This window comes from Empidonax traillii, unplaced genomic scaffold (assembly GCF_003031625.1).
Source record: "Empidonax traillii isolate 1590-97213 ecotype Southwest subspecies unplaced genomic scaffold, ASM303162v1 scaffold1302:size208794, whole genome shotgun sequence".
Taxonomy (NCBI): Eukaryota; Metazoa; Chordata; class Aves; order Passeriformes; family Tyrannidae; genus Empidonax; species Empidonax traillii.
In genome coordinates this window covers 158,207-185,527 of record NW_020956495.1, presented here as the reverse complement: position 1 = coordinate 185,527, position 27,321 = coordinate 158,207, and the positions used below count along the sequence as shown (strand labels likewise).

The following is a 27,321-nucleotide window of genomic DNA, read 5'->3' as shown; positions in this document are numbered from 1 at the left end:
AGATGAAGTCCAGTACACACAACCCATGTGGTGTAACTTTTTACAGAACATACCATATGCCAACTCTTTGGCAGTAAAAACCTGGAAAGACAGAGAGGGGCAAACAGTGGACAAAGTGGACATGGAAAGAACACAAGAAAGTGGAATGGAATACCTACTTCAACCCTAGTTATACAGGTATGTGAGTTGGAAGGAAAAAAAATCACAAAAGGCTGTGAGCAGGAAAAGGCTGCTCCAGTTTCCAGGAGGATGGGGGAGAGAATCAGAAGATTGAAAATGAAAAAATTTGTGGGTTGAGATAAATACAGTTTAAAATGGAAAGTAAGAGCCATGCACACAAGCAGAGCAAAATAAGGAATTAGTTTACAACTTTCCATGGACAGCCTGGTGTTCAGTCATTCCCGGGAAAGTAGGGCTATGACATGTGTAACGGCAACTTCGGAAGACAAACGCCTGAACTTCAAATGTCCCCCCCCTCTTTCTTCTTCTTCCCCCAGATTTATATGCTGGGCATGACATCATATGGTATGGATCCCATATCAAATGGGTCATACAATATGACCCAACTTTGGTCATTTGTGGTCAGCTGTCCCAATTCGATTTTCTTCAACTACCTAATAAGGGAGTATTGAAAAGACAGAGCCAAAGTCTTCTTACGTGCAGATAGTGATGAGAGCTGATGGACATAAGTTGAAAAAAGAGAAATTTCAATTACATATTATAAGAAGGTAAATTGCTCTGAAGTTAGCCAAACATTGGAACTTCTTGCCCTGAAATGATGTCTTCTGAATCCTTTGAAATCATAACCAGACTATACAAAGTAACCTAATCAAACTGGCCCTACTTTGTGCGGGGGTTGTATGACATTTCTTTCAACATAAATTTTTCTGATTTGATGAACTTTTCATACAAACTGTAACAGATGCATGTCCTACATGCACACTAATTCTATTTTAAGTGACAGCAGTACTCAAGTTATACTTCATTGGTGTTCCATATTTTTCATTTCCAAATCTCAGACCTGAGTCCCATGTCTGGTCTATAATCATGTTTCTGTTTGCAATTTGTTCTTCCCATTATCTCTCCCTGCCTTCATTTCTGTGTTATGGAGGAAATGCTTATTACTTCTAATAAGTGCTCTGGAGAATAATTACGGAATGTTTGCTATAGTTAGGTATATGTAATATATGTGTGTAATATTATTGCTAAGAAGCTTATTTGAAGCTTATTTGGCTTTGTTGTCTTTGAGACTTAGGGATGGAGTAGTAAGTCATCAAGTTCTGGACAAAGCACATGCTTCTCTTGGCTTTCAACATTGTTTTGCATGCACTGAGATACTACTTTTCTGGAGAATTTTGGCATCATTACCATGTTATTCAACAGAGACTTGTTGAATTTGAGATTGAAGCAGCATATATCACAGTTTTCAACTTGTATTTCAGAAGCCTTAATTGATCCAGTGGTGTGCCAGTGTTATCAGAGAAGTAAATGCTGTTTTTCTTGAAGCTTCTTGCAAACTTTTATTATGGGCAAACTTGATTCACAGCATGCACAGCCAAAACTGTAATGTAACTGTAACTCAAATCTGAACTGCCTAATGAAAAAAAAATTATCACCTGCCTAATTATTACAAAAAATAATCTTTAAAATGCTACTACAGAAAAAAGTCTTTATAGTAATACAACTTAAATTGTAGCACACACACTGTCCAGCATTTTCTCCAATCTTCTGCTAAAGCTGTTACTACCCTTATGTGTTTTTAGCTTAATGATAGTAGGATTCTTGAGAAGGGGAAGAGCTACAGGAATCATCAATGTCTTGAGTTCTTTAGTTAGAACAGCATGATGTTGATGGTGAAAGATTTGTACTCCTGTCTCCTGGGAGCATTTATAAATTTGCTAATACAGTCTTATTTTCTCTTTTTGTCACTGGTTCTTAGCCAGACCCAATGAATGCTTTTGCCATATTTGACATAAATTTTGACATATTTTAGCATCGTTTAATGACTTTTTTTTCTTTTTGCAAGTTTACTTACCAGCTCCTTCAGATTTGCAAAAGTACTTTTAAGGTGCTAAGTCTTTCAAGCTTTATTTTTCAGAATAGTTATTAAGAGACTGTATTTCTATAGTGACATTGTAACTGTTTAGTCAGCAACTTCAAGAGTCTGTCACAACTATAACTTTGGGGAAAAGAAAATTACAGGGCTGTAACTTTTCCCTAGAGATAATTTATGCTGTGACAGATCATGTCTTTCCTCAAATTTTGATTTATGCACCAGGCATAATAAATTATTTTTTTCTCTCTTTATCTTTTCATGTAGTACTACTTTATCCAAGAATTTTCTAGAACTGCAAAATATTTGGAATTACTTTTTGGGGTCATAAACTTGAGAATGATGATCTCACTGTATCAGTTGTGAATAAATACAGATATATCAATATTAGTTCAATAAGAGGGAAAAATAATGTTTTATTGATATTGTCAAAATATTAGTTATAATCCTAAATTAAATTATCCTTTTTTCCCCCCTTTCTTTTCTTCCTTTTATTTCCTTTTTTTTCTATATTTGATAATTTGGATTTGAAATAATTTTCAATTTGCCCTAAGACCTGCAAGGGAAGGTGTGGTTTGCTTGCATAGTAATTATTAATATCTGTGTCATATCTTTACAGACTTTCTAGTAAATTGCTTCTTTTAACTTTTCATTGTCCATCCAAATTTTTGAATGTGATAAAAAGTTTTAGGCAGCACAATACAACTAGCTAAATGAATCTATGTAAATATCTAATACCTGTCCTTAATGATTAATGATGTGATATAACTAATAATTGTTATTGGACTGTTTTTCATAACAAAAGCATGCTCTGTAGATTATATATGTGAATCTTAATAAATTGTTAACCACATTAGGAGATCTTCAAGTTCTTTTGGAAAGTGTGAAGTTGAAATTTCAAAAGAATTATTCTGTTTTTCCATCTTCAAATGTAAATGCAATGTAATTATTTCTCTCCTCTCAGAAATACTAGAACATAAAAATGGCCTTCAGGGATCTACTTAGTACATAAGCTTGGCTCTAATAGTGATCAATTACTTATATGTGGCCAAACTATATAAAGTCAAAGAAATAATAATTTATCTATAATTTTTCAGAAACTTCAGCTTAATTACTGCCATAATCAGATAAAGTGCCTTTTTATTTAAAGCTCTTGAAAAGTCAGGAATTTCAAGGCTCATATAATCATTTGGTAACCATACTTACCTTTAGCAGAAAGTTACGCAGTGCAAATATGCCTAGTAAATAAACCCTTCTTTTGATATAATAGAAAGTTGGCACTGATCTTGCAGAAAATGAAGGAGTGTTCCCCATTGATCTTCTCCACAACACCCTTAAATGTTATAGAAAATCTGAAATATCTATCTTCTGCTCGATAAAATATATTACTCCAGACTCTATCCTGCACAGCACAAAATCATCTGCTTCATTATGTCTTCTGTCTAATATATTTACTTTTTTTTTTCTTAATGGAAATTGCATTTTTTTCTAAAATGTTTAACTTTTCTCACCTTCTTTCATAATAATGTTGTTAATTAGAAGTGCTGAGTGTTTATTTTTGTGCAATTTTTTATTGCACATTGGTATTCATGTTATAGAAGTAAGAGGGAAACAAATATAAAAGTATGCGCACGTTTCAACTTAGTTCAATATTTTGAAAGAAATAACTTTAAATAATTTAAAAGTTAGATAAATTTAAGGAATATTTTTATAGTTTGTCCTTCAGTGAGGGAAAAAGAGTTATATGAAAATATACCATTCTATCATATGCAAATAGATATTCATTAAGGGTTTATTAATTTTGAGGAAATTCTTGTTTGCATACTTCTTATTTTGTAACAAACTACTCATATTGATTTCCTCCGTTTACAAGTTTTTGCACCACAGGTTTTAAAACTAGGATGTGTCTTATCTACTGGAAGAATGTCCATGGATGTACCTTCATCTAACTACATAACTACATAAGTCACAATGAATTTTCTGAAAAAACATGGTTCTGTAATGAAGGACTATAGAAATTACCTGGAAAAAAGACAGAAGACTTAGTTTTGGTCATTATATAGTTATTTTTAAAAACTTTAAAAAGAAGAAGCAAGAACATTTGATATAGAAAGAAAGGCTTCTTAAAAAAAAACAACAGGGTCTACAGGGTGCTCAAAGAAGACCTTGAGAGAACTTCAGAAAATATTTATAACATTTTAGGTTATATTTAGAATTATATTTGCATTTGTTTCCTCTACAGCAAAGCTTCGTGAGTCTTGCTTTGATCCTGGAAATATAATGAATGGAACAAGACTTGGAATGGATTATAAACTGGGTTCCACTGTCACATATTACTGTGATGCAGGTTATGTTCTTCAGGGATATTCTACACTAACATGTATCATGGGAGATGATGGAAGACCTGGATGGAACAGAGCCTTGCCCAGTTGTCATGGTAAGAACAGTTTTTAAGTTATTTTAGTTGTCGTTGTTATTACTGTTTCTTAACCATATGGAAGAAATAGGTGAAAAATTGAAAGAAGTGATTTTAATAGTATTCTCTTTTAGGAAAAAGCCCTTTTCAACAACGTATGTAGTAAAATTTATATATGTAATACTAGGAAAACTATTTATTCAAGTTGCTATTAACATTGGATAAATAGTGCTATGTATTAGTATTGGAAATAGAAGGTTAGTAGTAATGTCATTCTCTATGCCGACAGATATTCTTGAAATAATTAACAGTAGAGTATAGAGATATACACCATGTATATATATATATATATATATATATATATATATATATATATATAAAGCCCTAAGTATACTTTGGATGTCATAATATACATTGGTTTCTTTTTTGTTATTACTAGTTTTGAGATCACGAAGATGAAACATTTTGTATATACAGCATTACGTCATTCAGTTGTTGAACATATGAGCTGTAGAAAAATTAAACCTTGAAACAGATGAAAGATCTAATTATTCAAACTTTTATCGATATGAAGAACTCCACTCATTTCAGAAATCTCCTGACTTCATTTAGATTACTTGTCTCAAGCATCAGTATTTTCAGATTTAAACCCTAAGGAAAAATTAAATATTTATTTTGCTTATTTCTTAACAGAAATTGATAAACACTTTGCACTTTTCACTTTGTGAAGTCACGTATTCTGTAAGATTAAGCGCAAAACCTCTCCCATGTATGCAGATTTTAATATCAGAAAAATGCCAAAGTACAAAATTAACATTTGCTTCATAAGTTAGAATAAAATCCAATTATCATGTTATTTTCAATTCCTTTTCATAATTTGAAGACAAAAAACCCTGTTAAATAAATTTCCAATTTGAGTAAGTACATATTTTGAATAGAGTATGCTGTGTGTTTTAAATTTCTACTGCAAATTGGATGGTGGAGTACCAGCAAAGCAGAAAAAAAATAAAACTCTCCAATCTAAAGAATAACCATTATTATAACCATCTAAAGAAGTTCAATATTTTCCTTGTCCACCAAAACCATCATAGTATTGAATTCCAAAATTCAGTGGCATCAAATTGGAACATTGGCCCTAGCAAATGTTTGGAAGTGTGTTCAAACTTGTAGACTGTGTACAATGGAAGTCAGAAGTTTTTTCCCCCATTTAAAATGAGATGTGAGAGTTGTTTCCTGGAGAGGAGTTAGTGAGGAAAGTTGTAAATAAGAGGGTAAAGGTTTCCTTTTTTTGGAAGTTCTTTTTCAGAGATAATGAAAGATAAAGGATTTCTTTCTCAATGCAATAATTGTATCTCTTAAAGTCACTTATAATCTACTTAGCAGTCTTCCAGTGTTATCTATCTTAACATTCACTAAAGGGAGAATGTTTTGCTTGGAAGCATTGCCATTGAAATTAAAAGAGAAAAAAAGTCTTATCATAAAAGAAGTAGTGGATATGTCTGTCACCAGTTCTAACTGGACTATTTTCTTTCCTGGATGAAAAAGGCCTTATTTCAAAGATGGTCTGTAAATCTTTAAATTTTTAATATCAATTTAGAGTCTGGGTTCTTCTTTTAAATTCTTTTGAGCCATATTTAATCATACAAATTTATAGGAAAAGTGAGGCAACTTAGAATGTTTAAAAGAGAAATATTATGAATGAATATTTTCATTTTGCTCATAGTTGGAGTTAAGTATGACAGGGGTGAGGAAGGGAAAGCCTTCAACATTCCAGGTGGCCCAAGGGACATGTTTTACATGGTCTTGTAAAGAGTATAAATCAAAACACACATAAAAGCTTTTCCTATCCTAAGAGAAGCGAATTTAATAATTTCCATGAAGAAAAATATTAGATAAATAACACAGATAATGTGAGGGTGAAACTGATACAAGGGTCCATAGTTAGACCCTATCAAGTAAAAAGTCTTTTTGCAATGATGTGAATATTTTCACTGAGTTGTAGAATCTCAATAAAAAAAGATAGAGTACCATCTCTATACACTTGCTGAATAACTTGGTGTGACTCAGCATACTCCTGAGGGATGAGTTTGGCCCAAACAGAGAAAGAAGTTAAGGGTTCTACTAGTTAGGAAGTATAGTCATTTAGATAAAATGTAGTTAAATATACATCCATGATTCAGAATATCAAAAATAAAATGAAGGCCACGACTCTATTAGTTTGTGAGGACAATCATTTGGCTTTAAGTATTCTCTGAAAAGAGCTAGTACATCAAGCTGCATACAAAATCTTTGTTGAAGAACACTGGTGTTCTGCATCTGGCCAGGCTTCGTTATGAACTGACTAGTAGTCCATCAAAACTTGCTTTCCTGAAATGTGCAAAACTAGAATATATGAGTGTCTGTACATCCTAAAAGACAAGAACTGATAATTTTGGATTAAGATAAAAGCTGAGTAATTTTTGATATTCTACCTTTATTCCCCAATATTTTTGTGACCTAGTCCTACGTGCATTAGGCATGACTTACATTTGGTTGAAATATTTTTTTTTAAATGACCTTGAGCCTCTCTAATAAGTGTGGGAAGTGAACCAAATCATTGGCTTCGTTCTTTTGTGAACATATGCAAAGATTATCCAGGTTAATATGCTAAGCTATTTGGTATTTCATGGTGGATATTAAGAACAGGATGTAATTAACATATGTAGATGAAATATTAGTATCATAGAGACAATGATTAATGATTTCTCTTCAGTGCACCAACTATAGGTAATTTTAAATTTTTGGTAACAAACAATAATTATTTACAAAGTAGCAAAAAGCCCTGTAATGGGAAATCATATTTATGACTAAGTGTGAAAACCTTGTTCCTACCAGAAGAAATCCTTTATCGTTCACCAAAAAATACTACTTCATTTCATTACAGCATGTTGTTTAATCCTCAGAAATATTTGAATCCAGGTTTCAAAATAACTCGATCTGTAAGATATATCTAACAATATCCAATATTTGGAATATTCATTCAGTTGTTTTCATCTGTATTAAGTTGTTACAGTTATTTGAAATAGCTCAAAGCAGGTTTATATCTGAAAACTTTTAAGATGGAAGACTGCACAGAAAAGCTTATTTTAGTTTTTATTATTTTGTAATATAGTAAATGTTGACAAATTTTTCATCAATTATTCAATATTGATTACTCAATCGGAGGCCACATTTCTATGTAGTTTTTACAGAACGAAGGTGTGATTCTAATATGGTTACTGCATACTGGTGTGGTCTTTTGAAACCATGACTTCAGTCAGCCAGGTTTTTTACATGATAAATCATAGTCAAACTTCAAACTAAAGTCAGACTTTACATTTGAATGTAAAAATATTGATCAACATATTTGGAATCTTTATAAAATTTTTCTGTCCCATTCTGTGTTTTTGGAGCACAAATGTAGAATTCTTTAATATATTCCCAAATCCCCAACTTTCATATATAAGCAACGAAAAAGAAAATTTTGAAAGGCGCAAAATAGTTGTTAGAAGCCTAACATTCATTAACTTCCATATATGGCATTCAACATTTTCATAATTTTGAAAAAGCAACCAAACAAAATTTATTTCTGGACAATACTCCTTGTTTTGAAAAGAAAGAAGAGGTCAAATTAATATCTAAAGTGTAACTGAGATCAGGATCAGACATTATTACAGGGATAGTATAGATGGGTAGTAGTAACTGGACTCTGGGTTGTTTTTTTATTAATTATGGGGGCTTTTTTTTTGCTAAAAAAAAATCCATTTATATTTAACTTTTTTTTTTTCTTTTTTTTTTTTTTACTTTTAATTATTTTATTAATTTCACAAGCCAGGCTGATATGTGCCTTTGCAGCTCTCTGTAAAAGGCTTGTTCCTCGATGATATTAACATTTTTTAAAAAAAAAAATGTACCTGTGGCAGACAATTGAGTCTGCAATAAACACATTGCCTTCATACTTTGGAGGTGGCAGAGGATTCAGTGACATAGTAAAAAAGAAACAGAGATACAGTGAGGATGCAAAGGCAGGATGGCTTATAATCATGAAAGAATTCTTGCAAAATCTGAAAGTAATTCTCTGAAATCCCATGTTTATCTTTCTCAAGTTAGGAAAGGCACTTAGATGGAAACTTTGAGGGTTGCATGAGTTTAAATGGTTGGTAGTTATGGTATAAAGAGGGGAACAAAGGCACTGAGAAAAGTGCTAAGATCAACCTTAGTTAGCTTTCCACTAATGTAGTAAAGATACTAAAGGCATTAAAACACATTTAAGAGGTGGCAGAGGTGATGCTGCAATTGTAGTCAACCATTTACCTCTGCTTGATGACACTTTTTTTAAAAGAAATTAATCTTTACCAATTTTGTATTTGAATTATGACTAGCTAAATGATATTGCAGAGTGAAAATCATTAATTGCCATGGTCACGTGAACAAGTTGTGCCACCTGCTCTTGGGTTTTCAGTGTTGAGTCACTCTTCTGACTAGATTTCTTCACTGTTTACTTCAGAAACTTTTCTTAAATGATCACTCATATAAGGTATAGCTATTATTTTTCTCATATTATACACTTTTATCATGTACTTTTTTGCTTGAAATCTTTGAGTAGGTAAAGAATTCATGACATTTGCACCATAAAAGAAAAACACAAAATTGATTCTTTTACTTTAAAACTACTCAATAGTTCTTTTAAATATTAATAAATAAAATCTTTAAAACCAGTAGTGGGGAAAAAAAAAAATCCATAGCCCCTTGAGGATGTGTTTGGAACATCTTCAACAGTAATCTCACATCCTACTGTGGCTGGGAGAGGGCATCAATTCCTTTTTTGATCTACTGATGATAAAGACTTGCTTATGTTTGTAGTCACCACATGAAAGGCTGCTATTTAAATCTATTTTGAAGTCTGAATTAGGGCAATTGCAATAAACACAGAGTATTCCTTCAGCAAATAAAGCTGTATTACTAGGAAAGAAGGCACTCTGGTTTTCTTTGTTTTATGGTTCCCAAATATTTTCGGTTTAACCACTTAAGCAACATGCTTTACTTAAAATTGTTATTGTTTGCTACTTACAAAGCATTTGTCTTTTTCTTTTTGCCCAAAATAACACATTTGCTTTACAGAACCACAGAGAAAATGACCTGAGTACTTAGAATTAGAATTGAAATCAATTAGGATTGCATTTTGAATATGAAAAATGCTATCTGGACTACGTGAACAGCTTGCATGCTCAGCAGGGTATGGCTTAGAACAGCAACATAAGAAATAGGAGATCTAGTAAAATATCTGAACATACCACATACAAGAAACTCTGCTTTGGAGGGATGTATGTGTAAAAATTTAAGTCTGAGATTTCTGAGAAAGTAGAAGAGTAGGCATCTTGGTGTACCTTACCCTATAAACCTTGCACTAACGACCCTTTTCAGTATGATTTTACTCATTACTCCTCCTCCATGGAGAGGAAATCACTACACACCAAGATCTATCAAGTCAAAAGGCCAAAGAGAGAAAACCTAACTTCCACACAGTGGATTTGGAAGTAACTGAGTTTTAGTTACCACTATATACTACTGGAAGATAATAGTCTCATCCTTCCTAGGACATGCAACTGATTGGTTATTATAAAGTACATAAAAAGTTTTGGGAATAGGAAACAAAAATAAGATCCTTCTGTATTCATAGCTGGTATTTTGCTGAAAATCCCATAGATTTTTAGAAAATGTGTTTGAGGAAAATCTCAGCTTTTATTAAAGATGTTTTCTTCATATCAGACAAAGTTTAAAAATTATACTGGAATTAACTATAAATATTAATAATTCTAGAAAAATTAAATGAAGATAAAAATAAATACAAGCACAAACACACACTCACAGACAGTATTACTCTGAGTGTCTTACCTTTTGCATATACATTTGGAATTCATAATATGGCATTACAATGTCCATTGAATAATAAATGTTGTGTGTAATTATTTCAAGCTCTCTTTTAAGAAGTAATAATGTAATATAATGGTAAATAAAATATAAGAGATGAAGAAAGTTGTTAATTACAATGATCTCATTAAAATCAGCTGCCGGAGAATCCAAATTCCTTACATATTTAAGGGATTAGTTAAATAGAGTGCATCATACAACCAGGCACTTCATCTTCTGTTAAACTAAATCTGCAGCCAATTTTTAAAAGCATAGTTTAATGAAGGAAATGTTAAAATGGAGGAGAATTAGCTTAAGCTATATGAACTTGATTTCTTTTTCAGCTTTAATTTTTTTATTTTCATCACTATAAACAACTGATTTGAAATCAAGCAATGACTATCCATTTAATTTTAAATAGTTTTGCTGATAGGCAACTGTTAGTTTGAATACACATTATGAAGAAGCAAGGAAAATGTAACAGGCAACTTTAATATTTTTGTGAATTACATGTAAATGACAAAATATGTAAATTCAATGACAGAGTTTCCAATTTATTTGGCAATAAAAGTACATAGAAAGCACACATGAAATTATGGGATAATGTATGTGATTTTTTTCTTGTTTATAATATTTAAAACTGACAATTTCGTTTTGCTTTGAGTATGTAAGTTTTCAAGTAACAGATTCAAAAAAAACACATTATTTTACCTTAAAAAAAATTCTTACATCATGTATTTTGAGGTGGAGAGAAAACCACTATTTAGCACTAGTTTACATGGATATATGCTTGTTTCTGTATTTATTGTTAGCACCATAGGTGTATATTTTTCTTTGAAATTTCTTTCGAACAGGCAAAGTGTCTGCAGGGTATTCTGTTCTTAGAAGAAAAAAAAAATCATTGCTATTTATTTACAGAGAGAAACAAGTATTTATTTTCCAAATAAAGGAAAGACAAGACACAAGGCAAGACACTGAAGTCAGATAGGATTATGTAGCATCACTTAGCAATCATGGTAAATCAATTAAATAATAACTGAAATTAAAAAAAAAAACTGATCCAGTCAGCTGCACTGGCTGTGGCTGACAAATATGCATATTTCTAACTTAACCTCAGGCAGCAGTCAGAAGGTCCTCACTCTTGTCTAATAAGATTTCAGTAATCAACTGGAAGTAGGTTTATTAGGTGACATATGCTTCTGGTTACATTTATAAGACTCATATTTCATTCTTTGCACAAGTTTTGTCATCTCCACGTTGTCTGTCACAGCGGGAACTAGGAGAGGGTTCTGGGGAATAGGAAAACCTGCAATTAGGAGACTCAATTGGTTTAAATTTTAATTAAGTTTTCCTTCTTGACGGGGATGCAAACAGCATTTAGTCAACATACTGTAGGAATGGTAAACAAGCTTAAAGAGGATATTTGCCTCTTTTAGATCCCATGTTTCTTGACATTTGACTCAGAAGCTTCTTGTGTTACAGCTTTTTTCTGAAGCTACAGTCTTCTGAAGGAAAAGTGTCTTCCAAAACAAAACTATACTCCTAATTTTGAGGTATTCACTGGATCCTTTTTGTGCTGTACTCTTCTTTTATACCCTAAAGAGTAACTGTGTGTTAGGAAGTTGAAACAATAAATCACAACACTATGCAAGTATTGCAGAAATTTTTTCTTTGTTATAAATTTAAAAGATTACAGTTTCTTCCCTGTTGTACTGCACATTATATGCATTTCTATTGTTTTGTTAATCGCTTACGGATTAAGCTCGTAGTTCAAAGCTTTACTGAGGTAGCATTCCAAGAAAGATGCTGGTTTGATTTCGGTGAATTTTTAATAAAACATGTTTTCAGACATTAGGCTAAGGAGTAGAAGGCTGGAGAACATTAATTACAGTGGTGTTTTAATTATCTTCAGTTCAAATACTGGTTATTCAGTTAACATCTTTTATTTCAGCATAAGATAAAAGTATGTAATAAATAGTGAAACAGCTGGCTTAAAGCAGAGCAGATTTTCTCAATGAGAGGAAACAATAATGTGCTCAGAATGTGTTTGAATTGTCTATAATGCATTAAAATGGGACACCCTGGAAGGAAGGGAAGATGAATTTATTTATTTACTTTTTTTTTTTTTTTTTACTTTATGTGGGAAATGATATCCAAAAAGAAAGCTCATAGAAATAGATTTGAAGACAACAGCAAAAGTATTTATGGAATCTAATAGAAATTAAGATATGTGTTTCAGGAAAAGAAATCATGTTCAAAAAAAGGTAGTACAAAGTGTGGCCAACAGCATTTTGAGAAAGAACTTCAAAATCTGATCTAGAGATTAGAAAAGTGGGAATCATTAAAGTGTTAACAGCAGATCTAAGGCAAAAATACATTCAAGGAAAATGTTATTGGGGGGGAGAGAAAGTAAATAATATGTTATTTTTATTATATTACCTCACTGAGATAACCAGAGAGGTTGTACATTAGAATATTTCCTTTGGCTTGAAGGAACTGAGTCAAAATAAAGAAAATCAATAAACAGAAAAATAGCAAGTTGCTAGGATGAGACAGTCTTTTCTGTGTAGTTCTGAAAGAGATTTATACGAAGTGTTTGAAGTACAATTGATGACCTTAAGGTTAAGTTAACCTTTCTACAGAAGTAGTGGGAGGTGATGAACCTGTCAAAAATCTTCCACGATGAGCAATGGGCCAATTTCTAGTTATAAAATTCATACAGATTATTAAAAAAAAAAAAAAAAAAAAAAAAAAAAAAAAAAAAAAAAAAAAAAAAAAAAAAAAAAAAAAAAAAAAAAAAAAAAAAAAAAAAAAAAAAAAAAAAAAAAAAAAAAGAAAGAAGTAGAGCTAAGAGAGCTAGGAGATGCATTGTTCAACATGCTGAAGAAAAATCAATATAATTTTTGAAAAAGAAGAAATTTTTGGGAAGTCTTAGAGATCAACAAGCACTGAATGAAATTATAAAGAGTTGATACCATACCACTGAATTTTTAAGATATTTGGCAGAATTCCATGAAGAAATGTTATCTTTTGAGCGAAAAGTAACACAATGCATTAGGATAATACATGGTTGCAAGGTAAGAATTGAAAGTTGTTCATGTGATGGCAGTTTTATATTACTTAGAAAAAAAATACAATAAAGGAAGGCTATCAGAAAGATCTCATATGTACTTCTATCGGGAATTGTGCTATCCAGTACAACTTCATATAAAATTTAGAAGATAAAGTTCACATTATCACAAAATTATATTGCATAATCATATCTAGAGTCAAACAAAGGTTTATCCTCAGTATTACGTGACTTACAGAGTACAATATACATAAATTTCACTTTTGTTAAGTGCAGACTAAAAGCTCATAGAGGAAATAAATATAGACCCCATGTATAGGCATGTGATGATAGACAATTAGATTTTGATTGTGAGATACTGTGGAATGAATAAGGTTGGAAGGGACCACAGTGGGTCATCTGGTCTGACCTCCCTGGTCAAGCAGGGTAATCCCAGAGCACATGGCACAGGACTGTGTCCAGATGGTTATGGAATAACCATGTAGAGAGGAGACTCTGGGCAATCTGTTCTGGTGCATGGTCACCAGCACAATACAGAAGTTTTCCTCCTGTTCAGGGGAACTTCCTGTGCATCAGTTTCTGCCTGTTGCCATTTGTCCTATTAAATGGCACCACTGAGAAGAACCTGGCTCTATCCTCTTGACACCTTCCCTTCAGATAGGGAAGGGTATTAATGAAGTTCCATCTTAGTCATCTCTTCTTGAAGTTGAATAGTCCCATATCCCTCAGCCTGACCTTGTAAGAGAGATGCTCTAGTGCAAAGTAAATTACCTCAAAGTCATTATGACTAGTCTTTTGTAGTCAGTGAAATTCTATCAAGATTATATTTAAGGATTTTTTTTTTCTCACAGAGCATCTTTTCCCATGAGATACACTTTGATGAGCCAGTGTTAACAAAACAACAAATAAATATAACATGAAAGGCATTTGTTTCTTGACTTCAGATATAGGATAGTTTACAGAAAATTGTAAGTGTAATCTTTATTACAAGGAAAGAAAACAGTCTTAGATTCCCAAGAAATGCAATTAAAAATACTTTTAAACAGCTGAATACAAGTTCCTTAAATCTATCTTTTTGATAATGAGAAACAGATCTGTACATTATGCTGTCTTTAGCTTGGTGATTTGAAATGTAGTAAATAAGATTCTCTGGGTTGCTGATCACTAGAGAATCCCAGCAATACATGTGAAGGTCTTCCAGAAACAAAAACCAGTAACCTTGCTTTATTTTGTTGTCTTATGGCATCCCTAGGGATTGAGATTTTCCTCAATTAACATAATTCAGAGAGTATTAAAAATCTTAGTAAAAAAAAATAGCTGCTATGATTCCTCTTGTGGTTTTTTTTTTTAAGGGTCTTTTGTTTTGGTGGGGTTTTTTTGTGGTTTTTTTTTTGGTTTTTTTTTTTTTTTTTTTTTTTTTTTTTTTTTTTTGTTTGTGTGTGTATCAGTTATATACTTGGTTTTAAGAGAATTAACAAATATCCTTGTCATTAAATATTTAATTGTGGACTATTTAACTTCCACAGACTTGTCCCAGGTACGTTCAGAAGTGAAGGCTGTCAACTAAAAATGTGCACAAACTATTATGTGGTTAACATATATTTTCTTGCATTTCAATCTAGAAAGCAACTGGACTTAGAATACTGTTTGCAGCTATGCAACTAAATAGTATAGTTGCTATTCAGAACAAAATTATAATTACCTTTAATAACTGTTTTTCTTAAAGTAATAAAAAATAAAAAATATTAGATTTTTCAAGGCACAAAAGGAAATATCCCTTTCTTATTTTAAAACAATTTCTAACCTGTTCAGTTAATTGCAAATTTACCGCATGGAACATACTGAATTAATTCCATCAGAAATTAAAAATGTCATTGTTGTAATCTTGCTTTACATATGATCAATCTTTCAAGAATTGGCAAGAGACACAGTATAATCAAAAAGTAGTTACACATAATAGAAGCTTTACCTCACCTAAGAAGTAACAGCTCAAGATTTTAATGCTTCTGAAATTCTATGCTTGATGCATGTTGATAAAAATAGTCATTCTTATTGTATAAAACTGTAAACTGTACTTGAAATGTCTTCATATATGTTGATATTCCAGATTCAAAACCAAGTAAAGACATTATTAGTAATGTCAAAGTAATGTAACTGGATTTTACAGAAATGATATTTTTTTGTATGTAGAATCACTTTCATCAGCTGTAGCAAAAGCAGTCTAGACAAGATTAGTGAGTTTTGTGGGTATTTCCATTCCTTTTTTTTTTTTTTTGGCTGCTTACATATTTTAAATGCCAATTTTGCATTATTATTTTATGTTTTATGTTAGTGTTTGTGCTCATAACTGTTCATTGACCTTTTATTCTGACTATTGTTTGTTTTACAATTAACAGTTCTTTCTTATCCTATTTTTCTTTCCTGTGGTCCAGGAGATAGGTCCCTGTTCCTAAATTTCTGGGATTAATTAGTTATTTTTATTTGCTTCTAATGTAACTGTGTTTGTAATTATGGATAGTGTATTGTTTTAATCTTTTTTTTTTTCCTCCTTTCTCACTTTCTTTAGGAAGTTTAAAAAGTGAGGATTTCTGTCTTAAAATTAATTTAAAAGTCTGTGTTGCAAACCCAAACAACAATGATGGAAAAGAAAGCTGACTGAGATTGAGCAGATTACAATGACAAATTAGTTAATTTATCATTAACTTTCATATTTTAAATTTAAAATTGCACCTATTAACTGTTACTGCAGTTTCCTTTTAAACTGCTGATGTGCACACACACTCATAATATTGAAAATCACTTTGAAAAAAAGTAATCATCACTTGAAAACCTTAAGTTTCATTCTAGTATTGTAATAATATTTTCAGATGATTCAAGAAAAATCTTATTCTTTGTACCAGCTGTGATTCACTACTAGTGCTTTAAAAACTCATTTGGGTGAGGGAACATTCTTGAGACATGCAGAGAGGCAGCATACGACAACAAGGGGCTTTCGATGGGTAATACACTCATTACAAATTCCCTAGCCCTAAAATAGCGAGTGCTTATTATCAAAACAGGACACAGGAGCTGATATCACTTATGAGCTCTCTAATAATAAATAGATTCCTTGTTGTGTGAAGTTCTGAATGAATTCATGAAGGCAATGAGCTCTAAAAAAGTTCGTGATTTAACTTTCATCGTCAGATTTTGTAGAGTCTTTGTCTGCTTTATGATAAGATAAATATCTTTTAGTATGTCCTCATCCACTAAGGTTATAAAACAAAAAAGATTCTGAGTGAGAACTCAACCTCATTGTCTGTCAAATGACCTGGAAGCCATTATTATGCTCTTCATCACACGGTAGGAGTGATTCTTTCTTAAAACAAATAAGTAACGAAACTTAATGTAGGTTTGAAGAGTGCACGGCTGAACAAGTAAATAATATCTAGGCTACATGACCTCCAAAAAAAAAGAAAAAAGAGGAAGTTTCTCATTGGAAGGAACGATTATTTCTTGTGAAGAGATATGTAAATCCTTGCAGATCCTCCATTTTTGATTCATACTTTCTGATGCATCAATGTCTTAATTCTGCTATTGTAGCTAAAACGTGTTAGGTTTGTTAATCCCTGACTTATTTTTACTTCTACACATCTGTCATGTAATGCTCCTTTCCTCTTGCTCTCCAAACACACTTGAAAGACTCTGAAATGGTCTTCCTCAGAAGACTGCCAATTTTCTTTTCTCTTCTTTTTTGTACATTTGTTATGTTGACGGGTAAATTGTTTTAAAATGATTGTTCATTTTCTTTCAGAAGTTCCTTAAATATCATGTCAAGGTTTTGCTGCAGACAGTTGACTTGAAAAGCATGTTTAAACTTTTATTTAGCTTTTGTTTTCCATCTGTGTAAGCTATAATACTGGTGTGCTCTTTCAAAGGAGTGAACCTGTTCTGAGGCACAGGCTGACTGCAAAGACCCATTCCACCTCCATTTATTACTAGTAGAGAATGTTTGACTGCAAAGACATTTATTCTAGCACGAAGTATTTTAGACAGCATTTTCTCTTATTTGATAGCTCCATTCTCAGAGCCTGCTACTTTAACTCCATTTTATTGGCCAAGACAAAATAAGATATTATTTAAGTGAGAGTACACAACCTTATTAAGTAGGTGCTTCAGAAGTGAGACAGGGTCCTGGAAACATATCATACGGTGTAGTGGTTTTATCATCTGGAGCCAGAGAACTCTGGTGCAATAAGAAGCATGAAAGAGTGGAGATGCCTCACCATCATCCCTTCAAAAATTAAGAAGAAAAACATTAATACATTAAACATCACTTAAGAGTCTAGAAGACTGTACCACATTGGAAATTAGTTTAATCCACTGCTCTCTGTTGAATTATTTTTCTTACAGAAATCTTTTCCTTGAATTATTAGTAGAAAAATGAGGAATTAAGATTAATAATTATCAACAATTCTTCTATTTTAGATTCAAAATTTGCTAGTGCATCTATTAAATAAGGATTTAAAAAGTCACATAACTTAAGACTAACTTGAATCAAGGTATCTTTGATTTTTATTTTAAAGTTATTAATATATTAAACATATTTATTTGATATCTGATTATGCTTAACTATGAAATAGTTTGACATCTCCATGCCATAGGATTTGACAATAAATAATTCACAATGTGTAGCTCTACCCTGACATTTAAAAATTGAGTCATTATATAGAATTAGGTTTTGGGTTATAAAATTGGAAATCTTGACTCTTCAAATTTACTTTGTATTCTCTCTAGAGCTTGACAATTTGAATAGGAGCACAGGCTTTTGCTTTCATGGTTCTGAACTTTACTGCCCATCTAAAATGGACATGAATTAACTCATAAGGGACAGAAAGAGAAATACGTCTTATTTCCAGCTAATTGCATTTGTTTGGAAAAATATAGGGGAAAAAAAAAGGAAGTAATCCTTTTGCAAATTGATATTTTGGCTATTTTAATAGCAGCCAATATTATGAAGGAGCTATCAGATATGAACACATTCTAAAGCAGAACAAAATGTAGGATTTTGACCTTCTCTCACACCTCGGTTTCTATTAGAAAATTCATTTCACACTTTCCTTATACTTGGCTAAAATGAGTAAATTTAGTTAACTAATTTTAAGCAATGCATGATTTCAATACTTAAGAAAACTATATAGAAGTTTTTAAAATTGTATGCACCACAGGAAAAAATTAATATAATTGAAATTTAATAATCATCAATCATTAAATTGAGAGCAAACTTTCTCTCCAAAGTTAGGCATTTTACCCTGAATCTAAAAGTGTATCTCATACTTTGCCCTATAAAATCTATTCTTCGTGCCTTTGGAAAAACATTTAGTTTTGTTTAAAAGATTTCAAGAAACAGAAACTGAATACACAATGTCAGTTGGATCCGGTTTTCATGATTTTAAAGCAAAAATGTGATGAACTGTTCAATAAATTTACATAGAAAAAATTTCATAATGTGTTTAATTAAATTTTATGTTTTTAAATAAAATGTATGTGTTAAATAACAACACAAATTTATTTAAAATAAAGAGGTACTTTTGTCTTGAAATGTAACTCTTAAAATGTATCAGATTATGTTTTTTCAGCTACAAAGATTTTGAGCTCATTGATTTTCTTCTTAAAAGATGTATTTTATTGATTATACATATTTTAGAAAACTTTTTTTTAAATAATTTATTATAGATTCTTTTCATTTTATTTTTATTTTGGTAGAATTGACTTTTAGGTGTTCTCCCATTTTGTACTTCTGTATTCATAATCTATTTTTCTTTATGGTTCCTCTTCTAGAAAATATAAAATAGCCTATCACATTACGGGGTTCAGTTTGTGTGTTTAGCATTGCTAGCACCAAGAAAATTGAATAAACCTCTTTCTCATGTTGTGGTCAATGGGTATGGATAGATACATCCCATTACAAGAAATACTGTCTCTACTCTGCTTGGATATCCTTAACCCATTATGACAGATATAAATTTATATCTCGTTCTTCCAGGAATCACTCAAAAACCTAATAACTTCCCAAAAGTAGTTACGAGAATATCTAAAATTAATTTATTATACTAAAATTGATGGCAGTTATTTCTTGTCCTATCATTTATAGATGCAGAGAAAAATTAGTTTCTTTAATCTTTATCTCAATCTACCCCATCTTCAAAAAGTGACCAGTCTGCCCATGTTTGCATTCTTCTATTTTGGAGACTAAACAAAACCTATTATTTCAAAACATCCTGCTATATAATAATAGAGCCTTCTTTTTTTTTTTTTTCTTTTATTTTTTTTTCAATGGCAAAAACTTGCTGTGATATTCCTGCTGAGACCTTAATGCTCTCTGTATCTGTATTTGTTGGTGTCTTTTTATTTCTAATGTATTTCCGTATTTTAAAGTAATAACTAGAACATATATGCCTAGATCAGATTCTCTTTCACATATTCATTGCATTGTCAAAACAGTATTAGATGCTTCATCACTTTCACATATCCAGACTGATATCCACAATAAATATACTTTTAATTTGGAACTTCAGAATAAAATTCACTACCATTTTATATATGTTATAATTTCCTTTGCATTTTTTTTTAATTATTTTGTATCTGGGAGGTGATATATCAGTCACTATACTTATTTCCTTGTTACCCATAAATATGCAAAGGATAAATAGAATTACATTGTATATTAAATCACACTAAGAAAAAGAGAAACCAGTGATTTAATATATGTGCTAGTTTTGGCTGGTATAGGGTGACTTTTCTTCACAGTATTTAGTATGGTGTATGTTTTGGATTTGTGCTGCGTTGATAATACAGGGATATTTTGGTTACTTTTGAGCAGTATTTAGAAGGAGTCAGGGCTGCTCCTCCTACCATCCCACCAGCAAACCCCCACCATGCTGGGGGTACACAAGAAGCTGGGAAGTGACACAGCTGGGATAGCTGATCCCAAATGACCAAAGGGATATTTCCATAGCTTGTGGAATCATGTTCAGCAATAATCTAGGAGGAAAGTTGGCCTGGGGCTGCTGATCAATAACTGGAAAGGTGTTGGGTGGCTGGTGGTGAGCAAGTGTTTTTCATCACTTGTCTTTCTTGGGCTATATTTCTCTCTCATTGTTATTTTCCTTTTCATTATAATTCTCATTTTCACCTTTCAAATTCTCTACCTTCCTCACAATGGGAAAGGAGCAAGCAGGACTTTGTGGTGTTTAGTTGCCAGCTGGGGTTAAAACACAAGGATATATTAAATTCTATAAACATACCTCACATTGCTAAATATTTTTTTTTTTTTAACCTTCTCATTTAGACTGATTAAATACTAAGTATCCTAGTCTGGATCTTTAAAAAGTGGCCCGTTAGATTAAAAATCAATATCCCATTACCAATTCTTCAAGACATGTTTTTACTCCTTTTGCAGAGTGAATACACTGTTATTCTTAATTTTTTATTGTATTTGTAGCTGTGTAATCAAATTTATCTGCATGACATAAAGCCATATTTTGCCATTCATTTTTAAACAGTATTTCCCATTGATTCCACTGAGGACTGCTCCTTAAAAATGGATGGTGCAATATGGCACTTAAATCTGCAAATACAGTTAAATTATATTAGATCTTAGCTGTAGGAGCTTGAAAGTAGGTGATCTGAAAGCAGCAGTAGGAATTAAAATCTTCAAGATGCAGAAAAAAATTTCATAGCAAAAAATTTTTTTTTAAAGGATGAAGAGATTTGAGATTGATTTTCATACTTTTCCTGAAGTTTTGCCTTCTGTGTTCTTTCTTTTGGTTAAACTGCATAGGTGCAATGACAAACATGATCAATAAGCACATAACAGGGGCTTTTAACCCTCTATTGTTTTACTCTAGGTGCAGAAAATTTTTACTTTATAGCACTAGTTAAGCATATATTACAAGGATCTTTTGCTCTGCTGGGTGATTTTGCCTCTGTGGTTTTCATCTACATTTCTTTTACAACTAGTGAATGCTGAAATTTTATAAAAGGTTTCACTGATGATGGTAATGCATTTTATATTGTATTCTCCATTTACTAATGCATTGCCATGAAGGGGTAGAATTTAGTTCTTTGAAAAAGGTGCATGAATGCTAATGTCAAGGTGGGTAATCTTCCAGATAAAAAAGCTTGCCAATCTAGATACAGAATGGGTAATACTTCATTGTTGCTGTGAAAGGGTTTTTCAAGGTTTGTAGGGGACGCTATTTTACAAGGCAAGGTACTATTAAAGTTCAGCACACAGAGGAACTTTTTGCCATTAATGCTAATAATGTTTCAAGGAAACAGTGAGCAATGCATCAACACGCTGATTCTTATCACATCTTGCTGGTGCCAAGTCCCTTTTTCCCCTGGTAGTGCTCCATTGCTGACCCTGGAAGGCAGAATAAGGACAGCATATTGGATAACATTTCTGGGAATAAGCTGGAAGGAGCTAGAGCATAAGTAAATACATAAAATGATACAGTATTTCAGTGTTCAAGCAAATATTATTAAAAAATACTAAAATATTATTGTAGAATTACATTAGAAAATATAATTTGCCTCCTGAAGTCGTTTTTTTATTCTGGTTGTTTGGTTTGTTTTATTCTGCAGGATGTTTTTCATTCCCAGAGGAATGGTTCTCATAATTTTTTGCCTTTGCTTTTCTGTTTGTTTGTTTTCATTTGTTTTAATAGTTTGTATTTGTGGGTGTAATGGATTTGCTGGACTTTTTACTGTAGGTAGATTTTCAGTGTATAGCATAATAATTAGACAAGTTTATTTTCAGAACTTATAGTTTTTTACTTTTTTAGGAAACTAAATCATTCTACTATAAAACTGAAGCAAAGACAATGGGATCTACTTAGCTGCAATAAAAGTGAAAGTCAATGGCTAGCATGGTAGTAGTGGAACTTTTACATCTATTGAAAGAAGCTGGTGCTAGATGTTTTCCAGAGGCAAAGGAATATTTTATTTTTGTATCAGGTTAAGATTAACAATTCACTGTAGATATGGTTTCATATTAATCTTTAATTTCTGAACATTAATGATTAGTGATCATCAGAGTAGAATTGCCTCTTCTGCAAACTTCTGGATTTTAAAGTAGACATTTCCCAAAAGTTAAGGAAGGAAATATAGTCCGTGAAATCTATGAGTTTACTAAATTATCAAGCAAACATCTTCCTTCCTACTAATACTTTCAGAAATATCTATCAGGGCAGTCTGGCTGCTATAAGAACTTAATGATTTACCACCTAATGATTTAGATTAAACATTTTCTAAGCTTGCAAAGGTCAACTGGGTGCTTACATCTTGAAGCAACTTTCATTTATGCTAGTTGTTATTGAGACACAGGAATGTGAATTTTTGTGAAGGTAAAGAGCCATTATAGAAGCAGGTGGAAAATAAGGCAGTAAGGGAAAAGGTAAACTCAGAAGGGGCAGAGGAAAAAATGAGAAATAACTATGAAATACTCAATGCAAGTATTTTGTTCCTGCTGCATATTAAATTTTGCATTTGTCAGAGTGACAGAGAGTTCATGCCTTACTCCAGCCTGTACTGAGCACATTGTAGCAAAGGCTGCAGACACCTCTTGTTGAGAGTCTTTGTACCTGAAAGATCCCTGCTGGAAACTGTAGTTCCAGACTTGCACTTCATCTCTTTTCCTCTTGTGTGAAAAGCTCTGTGCCAGATCCTCTTGTGTGAACGGATATATGCCCACTATAAATCCAGTGCAGATGTATGATTCTTTCATAGAATTCAGAGCATGAGGAAAACATGAAGATGTTTCAGTGTGTCATATAGACATTTTAATTATTATCAACTGTAAAAGAAAATGGTATTATCTTCACCTTTTAGAGTCTCTTAAGTTATTTTAACCAGACTTCAGTATTAATGAGAACTCTCAGATTTTTAAAGGTGAAAGATCTTGTTTTGTGCAGGGTTTTTTTGTTTGGTTTTGTTTGGCTTGGTTTTTTTTTGACGGGGAGGCTCCAAAACATACATACACGATCTATGAGATCTAAAATATGTCCGATTTATTAGGATAGCTCAGGGTTTTTATAGCATCTGTATACAAGGTCTCGTGACAAGAAGCATACAGTTGGTTACAGGCTACTGTCCAGCTGTAAACATACATTACAAATACCTTTATAATTGGTTATTAACAGATAACAAGGCAATTGTTTACTTTATCGAACTCCACCTTCTTCTTGGCACCAATTTCTCTTTGTTCTCGAAAAGACACCCGCAGCCATCTTGGGACCTATAACTTATAGTACCTATAAAACTATGTAAAAGTTTATAAAAGTCTATAAAAGTACCACACACAATATAAATTGCTCACACATTCATCATGTTCCTCCCACAGGTTTTGTGGGTTTTTTTTTGGTGTTAGGTTGGTTGGGATTTTTTTTTTTTTAATTTGTAAAAATTGTTGGGTTTAATCCCTTTTAGAGATCTATATGCATCTGTCAGTGAAATTATTTTTGTGATTTTTTTTTTATACCATCTGTGATAATATCACCTTTCAATTATCATGAAATATTTTGTCTAGATATATACACAGGAAACTATTTTTTGCTCTGGTTTAAGCATAGTTTTGTAAAATCCCTCTTTATAATTACAAAGATACCTTTATTGAATGCATAGCTTGTAAGAATAAGAAAGAATTAGAGTATTAAAAAAATGGTTTTTTTTCTTTACAGGTAAAGATCCACTATATTTTGAGGATTAAATTCATAGCTATTAACTTTAAATATTGGTTTTTGTTTGACATGTCTGAAAGTTTCATTAAGGGTGAAGTTCTGTCAATGGCCTTGACTTTAGTGGAATTATAGTTTTACCTTAAATTTACACATTATTTATATCTGCTGATTAGGAAAGGATAAGAGTGATATGACTGCTGGAGTGGGACAACATTATTGGTCTTTGTTGCAGTGGCTTATTTATGCAACTCACGAACAGTAAGGAAATGGAGTTAGAGATAAGTAATAAGCTTTTCTGACAGTCTTATTTCACTTATTCTAATGCTTTTGTTGCTTATATTCTTCCATATTCTCTTCTATTTCATCCAAAATCTGGAATAGAAAATCTTGAGTACTTAGAAGCTAGTAAGCAGATCTGAATTCATCAAAACTATTTGCCACATTCAAGTAGTGAAGATTTTTTACTTTGTGTTTTTCCAGTAACTCAAGGCAAATACATCTATGCATATGAGAGTCAGCCAAGATTCTTACTACTTTTTAGCAAAAAGTCCAATAGTTCCATTATCTAAACATGTTTTAAAAGGAAAGTGTGAATTTCTTATATTTTACATGATGGTGGACTGAGGAAAGATGCTAAGATAATTCTTTTAGCCACATAACAATATTCTGTGTACATATGATAGTCTTAGTGCTCGCTCCGTGTCTCAGAGTGTGCCTATCCATGGTATGGAGCACCGCCAAGACTGTGTCCTGCTCTGGGCCCTGGCTGATTTGCTTAACTCAAATATATGTGTCACATCTATCACAACTATCAACAGTTTTGCAAGCAAAAGTCGAGATTCTTCTATTGACATATTTCAAATACCATGACTTTCACACTAGCCCATTAAATCATTTCCAAATTGTGTATGCAGACTGGAGCAATAGGTACCATCTGCTCCTGTTTCAGGTACAGTCTGTCAAAGTCTGTAGATGCACCATACTGAAAGGAATCCATGTTAATGAAAATTACAGAAATCCATTCTCAGAGTGATGGGGCCTTAAGTTGCTACATTTTAAAGATGTATTCTTTTCATGGTATACTCCACCAAACATTTTGTGTGATTTAAGGAGTTTCAAAACACATGATATTTAGATAGACTAAGAAATATCTTGTATTTAGTATGCCAAGTAATGACATAAACCCTTCTGCAATAATAGTAAGAAAACCATTTTTTTTCTTATTTAATATAATGCACAACATATTAAAGTTTTGAGAGAATACCTCAAAAAAACCCAGATGTGTTTAGCAAATGAAACATTGAGTACTACTTAATTTATAAATTCACATCTCAACAGGAAATAATTTGTTAAATAGATGACATTAAACTCATTAAAAAATGTTTTATAGTCCAAAACAGTTAGAAAGAATATTCCAAAGATATGCTACAGTCTTGACAATAAACTCCTAAATCACTAGGTGTTTAAGAAAAGCAGGTCATAGACATAGGAAAACACTAACACTGAATAATCACCCTGACATCTCATGAAGAAAAAGAAGAAATAACACTGTTTCTGCCTTGACAGTTTTGAATAATGACAAATATTAAGTTTTGTTGTAAACCTTAGAAAAATACATTATTGTGGTTAATAGCATTGTTATTTATCTGCCATTTTATCAAGTATTATAGCTGTTAATGGTAGAATAAACATGATGTTTGTGTGATAAAGAAAAGTGTGTGCTCATAACTTTATATATATACAGTTATAAGTAATTGAGATATAAATAAGTGGTACATCATGGTCAGCCAAGGAATCCTGACTTTCTTATTTCAGTAGTTGTAGACATTATTTTGAATTATGAGTCTATTGGTATGAGTAAGAATTTACCAGTGTGCAGAAGGGCTGCATAATCTGTGCTTTTATTATAGTATAAAGCATCATTTGATTGAATAATGGTTTTGTATGCTGTAAATAATAGCATACTGTGTATAAAGCCCATAATTTATTTATTAAGATGGTTGATAAATAATAAAGAAAAAAAAATTGATCTAGAAAACTACAGAGTGCCATCAATTCTTTTTTGATATATGAGAAAGTCGCACATTCTCAGTATGTCACAGGATGCACAAATTTAATCCAGGGCAGATGTGTAATAAAATTTCCTGCAACATCATATACCAACACACAACAAATCAATTTAAACTGATTTTTTTTTACATATAATATTACATTATTAAAAACTGATTATCTTCACTTTCCAGCACCCTGTGGAAGCCGGTCAACAGGCTCTGAAGGGACTGTATTATCACCAAACTACCCCAAGAATTATAGTGTTGGTCACAACTGTGTTTACTCTATCACTGTTCCTAAGGAATTTGGTAAGTAGGTCTGGTCTCCTGCCTATCTTTTTGCTGCTTGGATACATTCTGGATAATTTGTATGATTGCTTTTACATTAAAAATATTAGTGAGAAAAACCTCTTTTAAACTGATACTTCTGTTAACACTTTTATCAATTTATAGAACACTATTTTCTCAAAATGCTTATATTTATCATTATCTTTTGGATTTGTCTTTACTGACAAATGAGATTAGAGCAGCATGTGTCTGCCTAGTTTTTGTAGGTTCTCGGATCCTCCATTTAAAAGTTTACTCCCATAGTAACATTTTCTTCTGCTGAATAGATGACTAGACATGGCTTATACATCACTGTTGTATCTCTCTGGATTTATGAATTATTTTATCTCACTTTATTATGAAACAATGCCTAGGATAACAGTTAATAGTTGTTCACTTTGACTTCTTGGTAAGCAGTATGCCACATATGGAATATAATTTGTTCTTTAAATACCAGTGCTCCAGATTTATGCTTGGATAAGCAGGTCTTTATTCTGACCCACAGCTCACATTTCAGTTTGTCAAATAACAGGTGCCTGGGGATGGGTATTTATTATCTTCCTTTGTGTTCATTCTACAAACATTTTAGCCAGCTTAAAGACAGTGCTACAACTGCTGTGGGTCCATCTGCCATACTCATGATATCTGAACTCCCTTAATATCCAATTAATTTTTTCCTATGTATAGCTTAGAGGTGTGTAGGCTGCCACAAAATAAATAATTTTTTAAAAGTACTGTCTCCTGAGTCATGGCAG

At 32.0% G+C, this 27,321-nt stretch overlaps 1 protein-coding gene across 2 annotated transcripts in view; it reads left to right on the top strand.

The window, feature by feature from the left end:
* Positions 1-27,321, top strand: part of CSMD3 (CUB and Sushi multiple domains 3) — a 188,369-nt gene that overhangs the window by 12,119 nt on the left and 148,929 nt on the right. For both annotated transcript variants that reach the window (XM_027906492.1, XM_027906493.1), the window contains exons 4-5: positions 4,296-4,490; positions 26,432-26,548. In XM_027906492.1, the coding sequence (XP_027762293.1) occupies positions 4,296-4,490; positions 26,432-26,548 (312 nt within the window). The remainder of the gene's footprint in view (positions 1-4,295; positions 4,491-26,431; positions 26,549-27,321) is intronic.